Raw genomic sequence first — 15,349 nt, 5'->3', positions numbered from 1 at the left:
ATGTCCCAAATCTTCAGAACTAAAAAGTGAGGTTGTCATCACATCAATCAATCAATCAATCATCATCATCGTGACTTGACTGAATTAAACTAAATCACGAAGAAAATATATGCATGAAGGTCCAACTCTTTTACTCAAGAGGTAAAAAAAGAAAAAGGCAAAAGGATAAGAATATAAGAAAACCCCTAAACACGTGGACAAAACAAAAGTGCTAAAAAAGAAAGAACTTGTAAGGTTTGGAAGCAGCATTATTATTTTTAATTTCATAGCAGTAAAGTTAAAAAAGACAAAGAAGAGAACAGCTGGCAAAGCTAATAAACAGAGTCTGCAATTCCTGTAAATAAATCACTTTCAACCAATTTTTCTCGACAACCGAACACTTCCATGCACGCTCTTAGAATCTCACTTTATGGCTAAATGAATTATTTATTTAAAGGGGGGGAAGGGTTTAAAAAAAAAAAGAAAAAAAAAAGAAGGAAGATCGAAGCAATGATTTCTGGAAGGAAACGCCACACCGCCCTTTGAATATTGAAAAAAAAGCAACAGCAACCAAACCCACAAACAAAACAATTTGCTGTGTAGTGCTGCTAGTGGATACTAGCTATTTTTCACTGAGAAAATTTTGAAGCCTCAAGTGGGAAATGGTCCCCATCGTACTCTTTTTCCACGCTTCTTAATTCTGCATCCCATTTTCCAGCTGCTCCTTTAGTTGTAGGGTGCGTTTGGGATTAAATTTAAACAGTTATAATTTTAAAAAAATAATATTAAAATATTTGATAAATATTAATTATTATAGTTTAAAAATTATATTTATATAATTTTTTATTTATATATTATAAAATTTATTATATTTTTAATAGTTTTATTAAAATTATTATTTAAAATTTATATTTACTACGTATTATTAATTTTTATTTTATAATTATAATTTTTTTCACAACAATTATAACGTAAAAACTATAACACTTCAATTTCAAACACACCCTTAATATGTACAGGTTGCCTTGGCTTGATTAGCTTGAGGCAAAGGTCCACAACGTAAAGAAAAAGGAAGTTCACAATAATTGTTCAAATTATCAAAGAATGAATGACTACATTCCAACACTTATTTAATTCAGTAGTGTTCTCACCCAGTTCTATCATGCTTTCTTAGTTTTGAAGCTTTTGTTGCCCACGACTTACGATAAGTCATTACATAATAATAAAATTTGAAATGTTAGTAATGAAAAAATTTGGCTTTTTATTATGGAGTTTCGGGGTTTGCTTGTTCAGTGGAGCTTCTAGAAATCCTGTGAAACCCCACTTTTGATATTGTTCAGTGGAGCTCTTTCTCAGGTAAAATTATAAAAAAAGATAATTTAAAATAATTTAATTAAAGCTACAATGATCCAGGATAAATTAATTAAATTGTAAATATTTTTTTCGTAATAAATTCATACTATTAGGGAATTTATTTTTTCGTTGTTAAAATTATTTTCATTTTATCCAAAAATAATAATTTTATCATATGTTAGCGTTTAAAGATAGTTAGGGCTGATGATTTGCAAAGAGATTTTGTCCTTTAATGTAATTTCATCCAGTAAGAAAACTACGGTTACAAGAATGCGGTTTTATGAGTACAAAAATGGGCTTTGATGAGGATATTAAAGGGTGTGAAAATGCATGTTATCTAACGCATGTTGCCATAGCACTATCGTAGCCCACGCGAAACCTTAATTGGAAGCCCAAAAAGGGTCAGCCCAGAAAATTTTGAAAACAAATCTTTGCCAACCACGGGCCTCATTTTCAGTCTGGTCCGCTGGTTCCTGGTATCTGCAAACTGCGAGCGGTGATCACAAAGGTCCTGCAGAAAGTAATAAATTCTTATTGCCAAAGGTGCCAATCAAACCACCTGGTTGCAATAAATGCAACCGCTTGAACGATTCATCCAGCCGTCAAATCACAACTTACGAATCGAGTGACTTCAATGCTGATTGATGACGGAAATTATCAACTCAAATTTTCTCAAGGTTTTGCAACAAATAGTATATGTTATTCCAACGTATGGTGAGAGTCTCAATAAACTCTTAATCACTGCTCCTGAGTTGAGATGCAATTACCAAAATGCATGTGTAGTAAGTATTCCATCTCTAACCACTGTGGTCCTTTTTGTCAATCTTACTTTATTGATAAGTTAGTAAAATAGTAATCATCTCAATCTCCTCCGTATTCATGAAACAGACTTGAATTCACTTGATGGTCAAACTAACCTACTTTGGTAGGCTTGGAATTCATTGACACAGGACAATCATCTCTTTTGGCGATATTTTGATGATTTACTTACAAGAGAAGTGTAACAAGCGTAATCTGAAACAAGCCCTTTCTCACTTTGTAATTTATCAAAATCTTCAGGGTTTCCATGCTTGCAATGACCCTCTAATAGAATATTGTATGTAATGTCATCTGGAACCACCCCCAAATCAAGCATAGTATCCAAAAGCATATTAGCATTTTTGAGTTGCCCATGTTTACAAAGCCCATTCATTAGGGCATTATAGGTTTCCACCGCCGGTAGATGCCCATCACTTCGCATCTCCTTGAGCAATCTAAAACCAGTCTTGGTGTCCCCATTCTTGCAAAAACAGTCAATGACCATGGTGTATGTGGCATCATCTGGTTTCAAACCCACTTTCAACATCTCCCTCAACATTCTCTCTGCCTCTATTACTTTCCCTCCTCGACAAAATCCTGAAATAAGGGCTGTGAAGGCCACATTGTCAAGTTCAATTCCTCTTTTAATCATTTCTTTTCTAATATCCAATGCTGATTCCAAATCCCCCTCCTTGCAAAAACCATCAAGAAGGGTAGTATAAGTAATCTTGTCCGGATTCAAGCCATTCGTGCACATCTCATCAACAATCTTCCTTGCTTCCTTCATATCCCCAACCTTGCAAAGACCATTGGTGAGTGTGTTATACATTATCAAATCAGGTTTCAAATCTTTCCTCAGCATTAGCTGATAAATCTCCATTGCCATATCGATCCTCCCATTCTTGCAATGCCCATCAATCAAGGTAGTAAAAATAACATCATTGGGTGTCAAGCCTCTCTCACACATCTCATGAAGTAACAATTCTGCATCATCTAACCTATTCTCTTTGCACAACCCATTAATCAAAGCACTGTAAGTGTAAACATCAGGTCTCATGCCACTCCCCTCCATAACACTCTTCAACCTAAACCCCTCATCCAAATTCTTAGCTTTACAATGCCCATTAATCAAAGTATTGAAACTAACAGCAGTGGCATGCAAACCCCTCTTCCCAAATTCATCAAAGACCATTTGGGCATCCTTAATTTTACCTTCTTTACACAATTTATGCATCAAAACATTAAAAACATACACACTAGGCGAATACCCATAATCCAAAATCTCCAAATAAAATCCTAAAGTCACCGTTGGCAAGTTTGTACGCATCATTCTATCAATCAAACACCTACAACCGCGAGCGGGTATCCGAAAATTATGCTTTCTAAGCAACCTAAAACACTGAATAGCATCATCTAAAAACCCTAAATCTACATAGACAATCATCAAAGCATCAAGAACCAAACCAGGCAAATGGGTACCTCGAGTTTCAAGAATTGAAGCAAAAAGGGAAGCACTGGAGCCCATTCCTTTCTTGGAGACGATCAAATGAAGAAGGTCCCGTGCTTGGGAGTGCATTTTGTGGGCCGCGAGGAAATGGACCATTGTGGAATACGCATGGAGAGTGAGGCGAAAGTGGGGCTGTGAGGAGAGGAAGTTGAAGAAGGAAAGGAGAGAGTGAGGGGGTAGGGAGTGAGGATTGCGGGTAATGAGATTGGTAACTTGAAGGGATGAAATTGAAGGGAGGAATTTTGTGAGTGAAGATAAACTGTTTGATTTTATTGCTTGAGAAATTGTTTTAAGAATTGGGTCGTCTTGGTAAGGTGATTGTGGAGAGTACCACGATGAGTAGTTGTTCAAAATGATCAGGCTTCTCTGAGAAATTGATGTTCTTGACCTTGAGAGTTTGAGTGTCGCCATCGCTTGAGTTCGTTGCTGAAATTGCCAATCCAATAAAATAAAGATAGGAGAAGATACTAATTTTGTAAAACTTGTTTTAATTTTTTGGACGGTCAGACATATGTTAACATGTTATATGTTGAAACGCTAATGGAACCCTTTGTATATCTTTTAAGTGAATATAAATATTACAATTTTCTTTTTTGTAATATCTTAATATTTTCGCCTAAGTTTTAAGTTAGATGATCAATTTTGTAATTAATGAATTACTTAATATTCTATTTAATGATTTTAGGGATGATTAAAACAACTCCACTTAGAATGAAGGTAGTTAGAAAGTATAAGGTCTTCGTCGTTGTCATCATATCTCAATCATATCTAAAAAAACTCACGATTAGTTTAGTAATGTTGTAGTTTTATCAATTTTATTTTTTTACTTTTGTTATCTCAGTATAATTAGTAATAATAATAATAATTTTGTTAACATTAATGATTTTATTTCCTAAATAAGGATAATTTTAAATTTTTATAATATATATGAGGATATGTATGAAATTGTATTAAATATATAAATAATTCCTAAAATTAAAATTTGAAAAGTTATTATTTTCTTACTTTTTAAAATCTGTAATAAGATAGGGAGATTTTGGCAAAAGTGATTTTTGAAAAAATTTGCCAAATACCATAATTAACTTTTAATTTTCAAAATTCACTTTAAACCCCAAAAACAGTCTTAAACGATCTCAATAATACTATCCAATTGTGTGTGTATGGCTACGCATGTGTATATGTAGCGACATGAATTAAATGAGAAAATTAATATATTGACATGGTAGTGTACTGAAATTGCCTATGGCATTTTTCTCCAATAATCTTTACGGAATCTACTCAAATAAATAATAAAAGAATTTACTCATATTTTGTCATTTACAAAACTTGAACCTCTTATCACAAAGTTTTGAAAGAAAAATGATAGCACAATTGATTACTATTCTTTGAAAATTAAGTGCAGGCAATAGCTAAAAACACGTGTGCTCAATTATATAGGAGTGAAATTGGGGAAAAATAGCTAAAATTCCATGTTTTATGACAAAAATAATCGAAACTCTATAAAAGTTTTAAAACATTTTCAAACCCCTTAGATTGTCAAATTTTTTCACTGATCTTACTATTTTACCCTTACTGTTTGTTTGATGTTGGAAATATGAATATCTTTAATTATTTAATTAATTAAAAAACTTTTAATCATAATTAATTAAATATTATTAAATATTAATTTTATATTTAAAATATTTCAATTAATTCTAAAAAAACAATTAATTGAAAATTATGACAGTTCCCTTTACTTCTTCCCGTGATTTTGATTTAAATTATCAATTAATTATATGTAAAAAATTATTCAATTAATTAAGTAATTAGAAATATTTATTTTCCTAATGTTAAATAGCTACCAAAAACAAAATGGTAAGATCAGCCAAAAAAAAAAAAAAGCATTGAGGAAGATGCGAATGTGTTTTAAAACAATTGAAGAGTTTCAATTAGTTTTATTAAACAAATTGGGAGGTTTTGCTATTTTACCCAATGAAATCGTAACATGAATTTTTTTATACCACTCAAAATTTCAATTTTCAATGCATTCAATATAACTTTATTATTAATATTATTATTTTGGAAGAAAGAGAATGTTACTCAAACAGAACAAGAGATTACAGCAAAGACTCCACTTCCTTCACCATAAATATCCAAAATACGAAATATGAGGTTACAAAAGAGATGAGTCCACATGCGAGCTAAACAGTGAAATGACCTCTTATTTCACAGTCTTAGGATGTATTTGCTACAGCCTGCGAGAGCTTTAGTGTTAATTTCATTTATGATCCAATGCAACTGCCCCACTTGCTGAAAAATTTTCCCGTGAAGGAGGTTCACCGCATTCAAGTAATCAGATTCAATGGAATTGGAGCGAAATAAATGCTAAATACTAAACGTGATCTACATAATTACCAAACTATATTTACTGTTTACTCATCAAAAATTCAAAATTGCACGAGAGAAAAAAAAAATTGTACCCAACAAGTTAGAAAGGGCCTGTAAATCCAATCATTTTCTTCTCTGGGGCCAAGCCAGGCACTACACACAAAATGTACAATAATTCATCAACCGCATAAAAAATGGTGGGTACCATTTTGTAATCTTTTCGTTTTCTTGTTCCTAACGAAATTCACAATTCTGATTTATGAAAATGAAATTTCTGTCTCCTTCCTAACAAAAGACAATGAGCATAATACAAATTAGATATCAGTCACTAACAGTAACAGGACCCGTGGAAAACCCATGTGAACCGTTGCGCATGCACAAAAATATACAGCCATGAAACCTTCCTCAGATTAATACCATTTATAATTTCATATCATTGATTTTGGCACGAAAATAAAAGAAAGAAAGCAATACTAAATTATACCAAAATGTACAGGTTACATGTCTACTTGCTGACTTGCTGTGTAGTCATCTCAAACTCAAAAGTAGTAAAAAAAATTGCGAATTAATTATAGCCAACGACCATACCAGGAACCCAATAATGCAAATTAATTGGTTAAGCATGAGTAAGCCGTGGCCGACAGGTAGCCAATTTAACCATCGGAGCACGCTTTTCGGGCTGCCGACTAACGCCATAAATTCTTGGATCCATCACGGCATCTTGCCTTGTGCCACAAACAACTGCATGCCTCGGCCAGAAACCTTTCCGAATCTTGGACTTTTTCTTATTCATCGTTAACCCGTTAGTTCTCTGACTGCTCTGTGAAGCATTTTTCAACAATTTCGTAGCAGTACTTGAGTTTATAAGCTGATCAAATCTCTTGGAAATGCTCTCAATCTCATATCTGTCGAGAAGAGAATGATTAGTATTATCAATACTAATACTATCTTCTGCAGCAGCAGCTTGAGCTTCTTCTTGCTCTGAGATTCTCATGGCTTCCAGCTTGTAACGTGAAGGCTTATAAACAACCCTCCGTGTTCTTGCAACATCAAAATCACCCATAGGCTTGCCTTCAGAGCCAGAGCCACGTTGGTACCATGCCCATGCAGCAGCTTTGACAACAGCCAATTCATCCGTGCTGCTTCTGGGCTTCTTTTTGGCCATGAAAGAGTTGAAGGATGTTGTTGTAATTGGCATGAGGATATGTGGAGATATCAACCTCCACGCTATTCAGTTTTGAAAAAGTTGGCTGCAGAGAGCGAGGGTGGTTTTTATTTATTATTTTGCCTGGTGGATCAAGTTTTTGCGAAGAAAGGTATGTGTAAGGGGTCCGTCTTTGGAGGATTTTGTTGTCAGAATTGAATAAAGAAAACTGGCATTGGGGTCCACTTAAAGCTTAATGTTGGCATTAGGTCGGAGACGAGGTTGTAATGAACGGGAAATACTACACTCAATTACATATACTTACTACACCCAATTTTAAAGTGAGGACATTTTGACTTTATTGATTACCACTGATAAACAAATAAAAATAAATAAATTTTAATATATTAATAAATAACAAATATAATTTTTAATATCTTAAAATATATATATATATATATATATATATTTTTTTTTTATATTTTAGTGTAAAAGTTAATAAGATGAGGATATCTTCATTAAAGAAGAACACTATTTATACATATATACATTAATACTTTACTTCTTTTGTACTTTAGAGTCTCTTTTCATAAAAACTCAGCTGGTTTGTTCTAAAAATCCAGCATAAAGCGTTCTTATGACTTGTCTAAATAGAAAGAAAGTGAACAGTCAAACGCCAGAAGATTTTAATCGTGTCAGTGTCAGTAGATATCTCAACATACTTTTAATATATTTTCAACAATTTCGCGAGCTCAAGTTCAGAAGTCAAAATAAAATTCTACATAAAATGCTAAACTGGGGGACAGAGCTCAGTAGAATAACACAGCAAATCGTGCTTCAAACGGTAGACATTCTTAGCGACCAGCAATAGAGCGATAGAGCTAATGCATATATGTGACCAGATCGCCAACGAACCAAGGCCCCATGCATTCTGTATAATGGTATCAATGATCTGAAAGACTTAGTTACTGGATCTCTATTTTCTCTTATCACACTTCATCAAGCCAAGAGGGGAAGCCAACTTTTGACAATATAAATAAAACTAGCAGCTTAACTCTTAAAATCCTTGAAAGCTGCGTTTAGATTTGCGACCAACAAGAGGGGAAGCCAACTTTTGAAAAATACAAATAAACTAGGCATGACTATCAGCTCAACTCTTGAAATCCTTGATAGCTGCATTTATATTTGCGACCAAGAGGGGAAGCCAACTTTTAAGAAAGACAAATAAACTAAGAACAACTAGCAGCTTAATTCTTGAAATCCTAGAAGTGTCAATACAAGCAATTAAAAATGTCTCTCTATAAGACAGATATAGGCTGTGCATAGATAAAGACTTGGACGTCCAGAATGAGTGAAAGCCTTAGTCAAGCAACTCTGACACCGCTGTCTTCCTAAATGCATCAACCTGAGCCACTTGTGCTGCTAAAGCCTTGTTTGGGAATACATTATCTGCTCTCATTCTATCCCTAATTCCATATGCTGGAGTCTTCGCATTTATATATGCTTGGACTAATGTTTGGAATTGCTTGAATCGAGCCACATAACCAACCTGCCTCATCCTATGGAAAATCTTTTCTGTGCTATGGATATCACCCCGTTTTGCATATTGATCCATGATGAGCATATAAGAACTGAACATAGGTTTGAATTTGTTTTGCTGCTGTGCCTTAAGCAGAATAGAGTCAGCCTTTTCAACCTCTCCTCCTTCCACATGCAGCTTCACGAGAGCATCCCAAGCCAACGGTCCAATATGACAACCACTTTCTGCCATTTGCTTAACCAAATCTTTCCCTTTGGATAACATCTTATGATCTGCATAAACCTTCAAGAGTGCAGTATAATGCTTTGTAGAGAGTTTCTTCCATGTCTTAGACATTTTTTTGAAAACTGCCTCCGCTTCCTCGACTTTGTTTAGCTTTCCCCAAGCTTCAATAGCAGCCATGCACACGTCAAGCCAAGGATTTGATTCACACAACTTCCAAATTCTCGCCACCTGATCAGCCTTCCCAAGCTCTGCGTAAAGGGGAAGCAAGAGCCGACATGTCCAACGGTGTTCCTTTAAGTTGTCCCCTTCCATCTCTTTCAGAATAGCCTCAGCTTTTTCTTTGCGCCCACCAGAGACATAGTGCTTAGCCAAGATTGCTAGTGTGCCGGAGTCAGGTTCAATGCCTTCAGACTTCATTGCCTCAACAACTTGATCCATCCCAGTTAAATCATTGGATCGGCCTTTGATGTCTATTAAGATTTTGTAACTGAATTGAGTGAGCTTGACATTTTCTTTCTCCATTAATAATAAGACATCAGCTACTTTCTTTTTGTCAAGTCTCTTATAGAGAATGAGCAGCTGATTGCAAGCAAATGATGTAACTGGAAATCCTTTGTCCTTCATTCTATTGAATACTTCTTCTGCTTTCTTCACATTGTTGCCAGCAACACAGCTGGCCAACAAAGTTCGGTAGACTACCTCCCCTCTGAAGGATTCTGGGATCTTCTGGATATAGCTTTCTGCCTTTTGGAGGCCACGTAACTTTGCAATTAAATCAAGACGAGAAGCATAATCTCTCTCAATGAAATCAAGCTTCTTATTTGTCTCCAACCACTCTGAGAACTGAGATATCAATACTGTGTTAAATGCTAACTAAAGCAAAAATATGCAGCAGGACAAGAACAATCTGAATCAGAACAAAAGAACAGACATGTACATGCACACCCACAGATGCTGTGCTAGTAAATAAAATCAGTACAAATTAGCATTATGATTCTGTGGTTCCTTGTTTCAACAGACATGTACATGCACACCCACAGATGCTGTGCTAGTAAATAAAATCAGTACAAATTAGCATTATGATTCTGTGGTTCCTTGTTTCAACCAGCAAGAGTGATTTGGAAGGCTACGGTGCCTCCAAGGATCCAAATTGTAGCTTGGTTGGCATCACTTGTTAAGCTTAACACATATGATGCATTTCAGAGGAGAAGACCAACAGGTTGGTTGTATGCTCACATTGAGGCTTCCCGTGTAAGTTGAAGTAATTATGTTATTGTTTTGGGTGTTTTGAAAATCTCCGTTTGTCATTTCTTCTTGTGTCAATAAAATTTCTTTATTCCTAGAAAATAAGCAAAGGAAGCACAAAGATGAGTAATGAAGCAAGTCTGGCCTGTCAAGTTCCGAAAATGCCAAATTTATCCACCAAAATAAACGTCACACTTACAGGAAGAGCTTGTTCATTGACTTAATTCCTAGAATGGGGTAAACTACAGCAAGAATGTATCATAACCAGAGACTATATTCTAGGTAAACTTCACCTAGGCATAAATATCTTTTTAGCGTTCCCTTCATCCAATCAAATCTAGCAGCCCTAACTGGTCCCCAGACGAACCTAGTTATCAAATTTCACAATAACCTATATGAAAAACAAATATTCGTACTACAAGATTATATTACTACAATTACAGTTTGTAATTTTTTGCGGTTATATACAATCTTATAGCAACAACATGAGCAGGTTCCAAAATCAAGCTCTGTCCAATGTTGAACCTGTACAATATGACTGGCAACAGAAAGATTTTTTTCTCTCTCTTTCTTTGCAAAGCATAGAATGACTCGAAGTAAAACACCCACCCCATCCATGTGAGCAGATTCAAACTTCAGACCTCTTGTACCACCCCAAGAGGTTGATAGCACAAGAGAAAATTCAAGAATCAAGATCCAACCATAATGTAATAACCGTATGGGAATCTTTCAGAGATAATAAAAATGAAATGTATGCTTTCAAGCAAATGGACTGCATCATTTCTATGTTCTATGTGTCTACACAAAGTATAGCAAATGCCTGAAATATCAGTAATTGAACACAAAATAAACCAATTGACGGCATCACATAAAGGAAAATGAAATTCATAATACAAGAATGCCAAATCACCTGCAAGGCTTTCCCGTACATTCGACGCGTACGAAGATTGGCCATGGCTAATGAAATCTCAGCACGGCTCAAATCATTGCCTTCTTCAACATATGTAGTAAGAGTACTATTATTAGAAATATCTGGAGCATCCATGATGGCTTTGAACAGTTTTGAGAGCTTCCTCTTACTTGGTGTGGTTTTCCTACTTGGCTCAGTCTCCGTTTCTGATAACTCGAGATCATTTTCAATATCATCATGATCACCAGAGAGTTCAGACTCAGAAATTAATCCATCTTCCTTTTCATCATCGGCAATACTCTTTTGCACAGCATCAGTAGTAGCAGGTGTTTCAAGTTCAGAAAACCCTTCTTCCCAGTCATCTTCTTCTCCACTGCTTTCTGCACCGGCTTGTGAGGAAAGGCCACGCCTCCCACCGAAGAAAATTGAACAATCATGAGGCTGGTGGTAAAATCTCAATAAAGGTAAACGTCCATCAGAAACTGCTCTTGGAGATGCAAGAATAACAGCTTCATCGTCCACACAACCACACAATACTTCTAATCTTGAGCAACAAGCACGAGCAGTTCCAAGTCCAAATCCCTGACTCCTAAAACCAGGAGAAAAAAAATATATTATCTCATCTTTTAGCAAAAAACAATCAAGGGCATCACGCTGTTATATGAATGCTCTTAGAAAATATTAGCAGCTCACGGATGATGTGTAATTACAAGTAATTGTGGACAGTAGCAGAATACAACCAAAAGCCACTAGCAATAAATTTTCATTTTTCTTATATTGAACTCTTGAAACAACATTAATACGCTCCTCATTTCCCGGCAGCAGTAGAGATAACAAAGAAAATTAACTACCGTAATATATCCACCGCAAACGCATTGATACACCATTTAAATCAAATATTTATGTTTCATTACACACAAATAAAATCCAATGGGAAAACATTTAATTTCATACTACTAACAAAATATATTAAAAAACAATTCCAGTAAATATGGGCGAGAGAAAGAGAGATACTTAAGAGGATTTGAAGCTCGACGGAGTGCCCACATGGTGAAAACGAAAGAGAAACGGAGCAATTGAGGCGAGAGAAAATGATAAAATGAACTTCGAACCCTACAGAGAAAAAGTGAGGTGAGGTCTTAAACCCTAAAAACCCTCTCGAAACGATTTTTGGTTGGGGAGTTAAATTAATTGGGCCGCCTTTCAAAAAACATTTGGGCCCCGTCGGGCCGGGCTGGAGGGGGCAAAAAAGGTCCATTATTTCATCGTAGCCCCAAGATATTTGGTAATAAAAATTATTACTCTAACTTTCTTTAAAGGGTCACTAATCCTGTTATAACAATTACAACATTAATAGTAGCATGAATGTATTTTGTTAGATTTGCTCAACAATTCACAAAATTAAAAATTAGTAAGGATAATATTTTAATTTCAATTATTTAAAATTTAAACTTACTGATTATCAAATCTGTTAGCGTGTTTTTTAAGATTAAATAAATAAAAAAAGAAACAAGCATATTCTATTGAAACTTCTATGTTTTCTTGTAAAAACTATGTATTTTAATAATAAGACAACTCATCTTAGTTTATCTTGTTATTGTTATCTTTCTTCAAAAAATTATAATTTTTTAATTATGATTAACAAAAATGATACATATTAACATGTGTTGTTGAAGATTGAATAGTCGATATTTGTTATTTACACATCTAAATTAATTTATATTAAAATATTTTAATTTTTAATTTTGTTGGTGATTTAGAAATATATTAATCAAATTATAAAAAACTTATCCATAAAATTAAATATTATCTACTAATTATTAAGTAATTAGTCATTTATCCATTAAATCAAAATAATGGTGAAAATTAAAACATTTAAATCTAGGGACCGTAATGATCCTATTAATATAGTAAAAATTCATACAAAATTCTAGAAAAATCCTTTTTTTAGTATTTTTAATTTTAATGCAAATTTTCTTCTCACCTATAAGAGCAGAGTCCAATTTTTTTTTTTTTTTTTTGGTTGTTAAGTAACATAGCCCAACATGAACTAAATATAACTTAAAAATGGTTTCTCTAAAAAAATTTGTTTTTTTTTTTTTTTCAGATGTTCTCAGATATTCTTTTATTTTTATATTTATGTAATTTTCGTTAGGGTAAAAACTTGTTTAGTCCCTATATTATGAGGTTAGTGTCCATTTAGTCCCTGTATTTTTAAAAACACCTCAAAACGTCCCTGCTACTAAATATTGACACTTATGCCATTATTTTTTATTATTTTTAACTTGCTTTTACAATATTACATTTTTACAATAATTTTTCTTTTTTGCATATTAATAAAAAATTAAATGATCAAATTAAACTCAAAAATAAAATAAAAACAAAAAAGGTATATATTAATTTTTGTGGAAGCTCACGTATGTCTAAAAAATTAATATCGTAAAAAATTACATTATCAATTTTTTTAGAAAAATTAATATTTTAACTCAAGAGTGTGTTCCACAAAAATTAATATATATTATTTTATTTTATTTTATTTTTTGGTGTTAAACTGGTAATTTATTTTTTTTGTTTTTAATAATGTCTAAAAATTATTATAATAGGGCAATATTATAAAAATAAGTTAAAGGGAACAAAAGATAATGGCAAAAGTGTCAATAATTTAATGGTAGGGATGGTTTGAGGTATTTTAAAAAATATAGGGACTAAACGGACACTAACTTTAAAATATAAGGAATAAACGAACTTTTACCCTTTTCGTTATATTTGAGAAAATTAGAAAAGGATGAGATTATATACACTCTAAAAATTATTTTGAACACTCATATTTTTATAAATTTTTTATTACAAAAATTCTTATGATATAAATTACTATTAAGGACACTTTATTACGACTATATGTAATTCTATTATTACACGTAGCACTCATTTCAAGGAAATATTTAGTGTCTAGCTACTCTAATTCTCTAAAAGTTTCTTGATATATTTTTATTTGGAAGATTAATTACTTTTGTATGAATGACCATAACTACTTCCTTTTTAGTTGTATTATGATGATATTAAACAAGTTTATATCGGTTGATTGATTTTTATTATTATTATTATTATTAAATGAAATTCCTATTAAAGATCTAAAGAATGAAAACATCCCGCAGCAAAGACAAGACAGAAAGCCTTGATATTGTGAAATTGCCATAAAATAAAACCACCAATACAGCAACAGTTAGCTACAGGTACGTTTCAAAGTTGTTTCTGCTATTGCAGCCAAGAAAATAAGCCGTATGTCTTAACCAGACGCAGTCTTTCTTAGCTGGAAAATGACAACACAAATAGGAACAACAGCACCGATGCCGAAGGCAGGGAGAACAACGAAGAGGCATCTTCAGCCCCTGATGTTTCATCCTGTCTAAGTTATAGCATGTGCTTGGCCTGAAGGTAGTATGGTTCATTATGCCCACGTCCCTCCCCCCCCATCTTCTTCACTCCAGTTGAGTGGAAAGCCTTGTTCACTGAAATGGGTACAAGCGATTGGGAGGAAGCGAGGAGCTTTGAGAATGATCTGATCCATTTGTCAACACCATGGTTTCGTTTTCTTGCTTTACTGCTGAGTCGTAACAAAGTCGGTGTGTATTATGTTGGTTAATCGATTTATTTGTTTGGTTTATAATGTTTATTTCTCACCATGTTTTCATTGGTGAAATATTTTGACCGTTTCGTTAGCTGTTTCTATTATTTATTTATTTATTATTCTTTGTTTATTGGTGAAATTTATTATATAACTAAATAATTAAATTTTAATAATAAAAAAGCACGTAGAGAAAATTTTTAAGTGTGTATAGTATTTTTATGGGTGTGTAAAGTAAATAAAAATAATTAATTTTTAAAAAATTAAGTGAAGATTTTTTTGGTATTTAAAAAGTGTATAAAATATAGTTATTTTTTTAGAATTAATAAATGAATGTACATTCGGAGTCTATATAACCGTATCCGAAAATATCCATAACTTGTAAGGAAGGATGAATAAGATTTTTATAAAAGAATAAAATTGAATTTCTAAGAAATAATGTGCAAGCAACACGTGGAGTACCCCACGGCATACTGGAGCTAGGCCGATCAGAACTCTTGTCTGCACATAGCTTAATTTTTAAGTCGGATAAGTTTTAAAAACCTCCCATGAGGTTTGAACTTATTGTAAATAAATAGCGAGAATCTGTTTATTTATAAAAAATTTTATACCATCAGTTAATTTTAATATTGATCGTTAGTTGACTGTGCAAAGAT

At 33.4% G+C, this 15,349-nt stretch overlaps 3 protein-coding genes and 1 pseudogene across 3 annotated transcripts; all 4 read right to left on the bottom strand.

The window, feature by feature from the left end:
• Positions 1 to 1,441: 1,441 nt before the first annotated feature.
• LOC127903142 (putative pentatricopeptide repeat-containing protein At1g09680) lies at positions 1,442 to 4,168 on the bottom strand. The gene has a single exon (XM_052443831.1). The coding sequence runs from the start codon at positions 4,046 to 4,048 to the stop codon at positions 2,288 to 2,290; it is 1,761 nt and encodes a 586-aa protein (XP_052299791.1). The 5' UTR covers positions 4,049 to 4,168; the 3' UTR covers positions 1,442 to 2,287.
• Positions 4,169 to 6,458: 2,290 nt separating this feature from the next.
• Positions 6,459 to 7,398, bottom strand: LOC102614743 (hypothetical protein). The gene has a single exon (XM_006482015.4). It carries the CDS (start codon positions 7,200 to 7,202, stop codon positions 6,621 to 6,623), a length of 582 nt encoding a protein of 193 aa, XP_006482078.1. The 5' UTR covers positions 7,203 to 7,398; the 3' UTR covers positions 6,459 to 6,620.
• Positions 7,399 to 8,096: 698 nt separating this feature from the next.
• On the bottom strand, positions 8,097 to 12,229 carry LOC102614459 (pentatricopeptide repeat-containing protein At1g80270, mitochondrial). The gene is made up of 3 exons (XM_006482014.4): positions 12,083 to 12,229; positions 11,069 to 11,657; positions 8,097 to 9,756 (listed from the first exon to the last, which is right to left on the bottom strand). The coding sequence occupies exons 1-3, from the start codon at positions 12,115 to 12,117 to the stop codon at positions 8,509 to 8,511; spliced, it is 1,872 nt and encodes a 623-aa protein (XP_006482077.3). The 5' UTR covers positions 12,118 to 12,229; the 3' UTR covers positions 8,097 to 8,508.
• Positions 12,230 to 14,213: 1,984 nt separating this feature from the next.
• On the bottom strand, positions 14,214 to 14,698 carry LOC102622975 (uncharacterized; annotated as a pseudogene).
• Between the last annotated feature and the right edge of the window lie 651 nt (positions 14,699 to 15,349).

The sequence above is a fragment of the Citrus sinensis genome, chromosome 6 (genome assembly GCF_022201045.2).
Source record: "Citrus sinensis cultivar Valencia sweet orange chromosome 6, DVS_A1.0, whole genome shotgun sequence".
In the NCBI taxonomy this organism is placed as follows: Eukaryota; Viridiplantae; Streptophyta; class Magnoliopsida; order Sapindales; family Rutaceae; genus Citrus; species Citrus sinensis.
Note: the sequence above shows the minus strand (reverse complement) of the source record. Positions and strands in the feature narration are given on the sequence as shown.